Source organism: Boleophthalmus pectinirostris, unplaced genomic scaffold (genome assembly GCF_026225935.1).
Source record: "Boleophthalmus pectinirostris isolate CB_2022bp ecotype Guang Dong unplaced genomic scaffold, ASM2622593v1 HiC_scaffold_3, whole genome shotgun sequence".
Lineage (NCBI taxonomy): Eukaryota > Metazoa > Chordata > Actinopteri > Gobiiformes > Gobiidae > Boleophthalmus > Boleophthalmus pectinirostris.
This window is the reverse complement of record NW_026571299.1, coordinates 20,897,262-20,901,151: the sequence shown is the minus strand read 5'-3', so window position 1 is coordinate 20,901,151 and position 3,890 is coordinate 20,897,262. Positions and strand designations below refer to the sequence as shown.

General features: G+C 38.1%; 1 protein-coding gene across 1 annotated transcript; it reads right to left on the bottom strand.

Annotated features, from left to right (window-relative positions):
* Positions 1–519: 519 nt before the first annotated feature.
* LOC129410991 (uncharacterized) lies at positions 520–3,770 on the bottom strand. The gene is made up of 8 exons (XM_055160312.1): positions 3,634–3,770; positions 3,408–3,544; positions 3,248–3,341; positions 3,043–3,139; positions 2,691–2,953; positions 2,256–2,445; positions 1,995–2,122; positions 520–1,849 (listed from the first exon to the last, which is right to left on the bottom strand). Exons 2-8 carry the CDS (start codon positions 3,494–3,496, stop codon positions 1,532–1,534), a joined length of 1,179 nt encoding a protein of 392 aa, XP_055016287.1. The 5' UTR covers positions 3,497–3,544; positions 3,634–3,770; the 3' UTR covers positions 520–1,531.
* Between the last annotated feature and the right edge of the window lie 120 nt (positions 3,771–3,890).

Genomic DNA, 3,890 nt, shown 5'->3' with positions numbered 1-3,890 from the left:
GCCATAATCAAAAGCATGTATTCTACCTGAAAGCTGCTCTGCACTAATATAGTTTTCTTGAATGTACTGGAGAATAAGCTTCATTTCAAACTGCCCAACACCCTCTAGAATGTCATGCATGATATCAACAGCAAAATTGTTGGCTGTGTTAAAATACTGCAGTGAATTCAACAAACAACTGCGTTTCACACCAAATACATGAGACAGTGTAGAGTCTGAGTCAGCAGTTTGACAATGCTGTGCATGTAACTCAACAGTTCTTAATATTACTTCAGGATTGTCTTCACAGAATACAGTTTGGAATTTTTCTTTTTCAAGAAGACAGAAGCGACAGCAATAGCGAGCCCCAAATGACTCCACAAAGCCAAAAATACTATGCAAGCCAAGATTGTCTCCTGTTACTTGAACTATTGTTCCATAAACAACATGATCAGACCTGGGAACTTTAAGACCCTCATTCTCAAGAATTTTAAGATCACCGACAAGAGGCTCAAGTATAGCGTTAAAACCATACCGCTTGACATCTTGGGCATGAAAAAGAGCACACAAGTAAATATTTGATAGTGAAGAATTATAAACCGGTGGGAAATTCCTCAATGTAAAATAAATGGCACCCAATTTGTGAATCCCCTTTTTGGAGCCTAGAGGATTTGCAGTTTCAAAATCATCATAAAACAACTGAATCTGCAAAGCATCTATCTTCTGAGAGAAGAGAAGATTTTCTTTCAGATAGGTGGCATCCATTATGTCCGAATATGTGCCTTCATTTTCATTATGTGGACTGTTTAAAATTACGGCCAGATTAGGGTTTAGATAAACAGTTTTTAGGGTTTCCAAAATTGGGATGTATGCAAATTTATCAGTAACAACAACTTGCTCATAGGTACCAGTAGATTTGTTTCTTCTACTATCAAATCGTGTGCCAAGAACCTTTTCAACTGGGTCAACAATTTTCCATTTCTCAGCAAAATGTTTTACTCGTTTACTTTCTGAATTTATGGGTGTAAATGGATTCTCAAGCATATGAAAGGACTGCTCAATTTTGTTCATAATTTCTGTATCCTGTGAAGACAAACACTGTAAAGCTGCATTTTTAGCCTGAATGTGGATCTCAGTAAAAGCTTCCTCCATGCAAGAAACAAAACCATTCAGGGTTGACTGACTTAAACCAGCTGCCTTAAGCTGTGCAACTGCAGAGGCGCATATATCTAGAGTGCTCTTGTTAGAAGGTTGAAGCTCATCTGAAGTTCTCTCTTCCATGTAACCCATGTGTGTCTCACTTTGACAACTGCCACCAACATCTGGGACAACATCAGCCAATTCAGTAGCTGTTGCACTATGGTCACTGTGCTTGGCATTTAAGTGCTTTCTAAACCCAGAGAAGGAACCAAACACACGACCACATCCAGTCTCAACACATCTAAGACGGAGGGTTTTTCCTGGAAGAAACCCATGGAACAGTTTGATATGCCTAACAAGCAAATTTGAACTCTGGAACTCAGCTCGGCAAACACTGCACTTCATAGAAACACTAATGAAGTAACCTTGCTCTTATTTCTGCAATACGGGGTCTCTCCCTCACCTTGCCAACATCAATATTGTAAATTGTGGTCTGAATGAATGTGTACATGTTGTACAACATGGTGTGGTATGATGTGCCAAACACAAAATGTGCCTTAAACAACTCATCAAAAGAACTTAAAGAGGAGTTAGACATACAGGGGATGGCAGTCTTGTCCAGGATAATGAAGTACTGGCTGATCCTGTTCCTTTGGGTGCCAACAGCAAGGAGATAAGGCTGAGTGCTAGAAGTGATGGTGTCGAGATGTTCTTCGATACTTGTGCCACTCTGAAAAACATGTAAAAGATGTTTAGTTTTAAAAATAACAGCATAAACTTGTTCTTATGACAGACAAAAAATTTAGGCAACTTTGCACTGGTTAACATGGTCAGAAACTTTTTTTTTCCAGTGATGAGCAAGAAACTATGCACACCTTCTTGAAGACCACAAGATGTTTTTCTGCTTGAGATGCTGACATCTTCCCCGGTTTCTTACGGCCTTGAGCAGTGGGTGGAACAAGATGCAGAAGCAACAAAATAGAAGCAAAGTCACTATCCCAGCCTTTGAAAAGAAAAAAAGAAAAACACAACACACATTGTTTTACTTAAAAACTGATGTTATGTTTTGAACTGAATTTTAATTCTTAGAGGTCATTTGCATGTTAAAGAATTTGAAAGGTTAGTTAATAACTTACCAAAGTCAGCACCATCAGCATCATCCTCCTGAGGATCTGCAGCCAATAGGAGGTCATTTAGCTCTGTGGTGGAGGGAAGCTTTCTGCACTGCTTGATTATCTTCTCCTTGAACATTGTTGGCCATTTCTCCAGAAACTTGCCAGATACAGATACATCCTCACCAAACATCAGAACAAAATCTTGTTCAATCTGTATTAAGAGAGAATGGATTGATGAATTTGCAGCTGATTGTGCCTTTTGATTTACTATGAACCTTAAATTCATCAGATCAGATTTATTTTATCAGTAAAAAAGGGATAAATATATGTATTTAGGTTTTAAATCATTGCAATATGAGTAGACCTATTCTACAAAATTATTAACTAATCAAATATGCACGTAATATCTGATGTCTAGACATAGCCTCAATTCCAATACTCATAATTGATAATTACCAATCCTTTGACGTCTTTGAATCGAGGGAAGTGTGACAGTATGTTGCTTGACAACTGGGGGTCCAGGACCATGCTTCGACGATGAGCAAACGTTTGCTTCATTTTCTTCTTCACTGTGTTTTCATCAGAGGAGTGTTTCATCAGGGACATGGCTTCTCGACATTCTTCTTCACTCATTGGTGGCTCTGGAAGATACTGGGACTCCCGCCTGGCTGTTGGTCCTCCCAACAGTTCGTCACCGCTCATTCCTTCAGTGGAGGAGGCTAGAATGCACAAATAATCAAAATAACTGCAGGACAAAACAGCCCTCAAAATGTACAATATTTTGTCTTGATGTATTTTAAAAACTTACCTTCAATTGATTTTCTTTCTTGGGCATTGCATCTTTGAATGTATTTAAGCCTCCAAGCCAAGTAGCCACTGTCACTTTTACCATCATAATAATGCTCCTGGATGTAACATTAATAATAATAATAATAATAATAATAAAAAAAAGATATTTTTAGTGAATACAAGATAGATTAGAAATTACTAATTCACTGAAATATACTACTCACGTGTCCATTTTCTGAGAAGGGGTCCCAGAGATGGGGGAACAAGCTCACAATTCCTCTGGCATATTTTTCTTTCACTCGTCTGGGTGGAGATGTACTGCAAAATTAGAACGATAAATTACCATTTCTGTACATTAAAAGCTGCAGATAAATAAAAACATACCCATTTTTCTCTGTCATATCAGCAGCAAGAATGTTCACCATTTTTTTTCGGGTGTCATCTGCCAAAGACTTAGTTCGATTGTACTCCATTATTACCCTTTCTCCCCCAGGCTTTTTGGAAAGAATGTCTTTCACCAACTATATAAAAAGAAAAATGAAATAGGTATTAAAACCAAGCAATTCAAAATATACAGTATTCAAGCTGTACACCTTCACTTAAGTCATACATGCTTAGCCTCGTCATCCAGCCGCTGACGCTTCGAAGCAGGACTAACAGGAAGTATGATTGTGTCCTGGGAGTCACCACTGCTGGGTGAAGAAGCACAAGGCCCAGGAGAAGAGAAACTCTCAACATTCCCTTTGTAAAAAGAAAAGTAAAACAAACATTAAAAACATACTGTGTTCTGAGACCATCAGTGAGTTAAGAAAAACAATTAAAGTAAAGAGTGGCCAAGTCATGTTTAACAAACAATACAAACCAGTA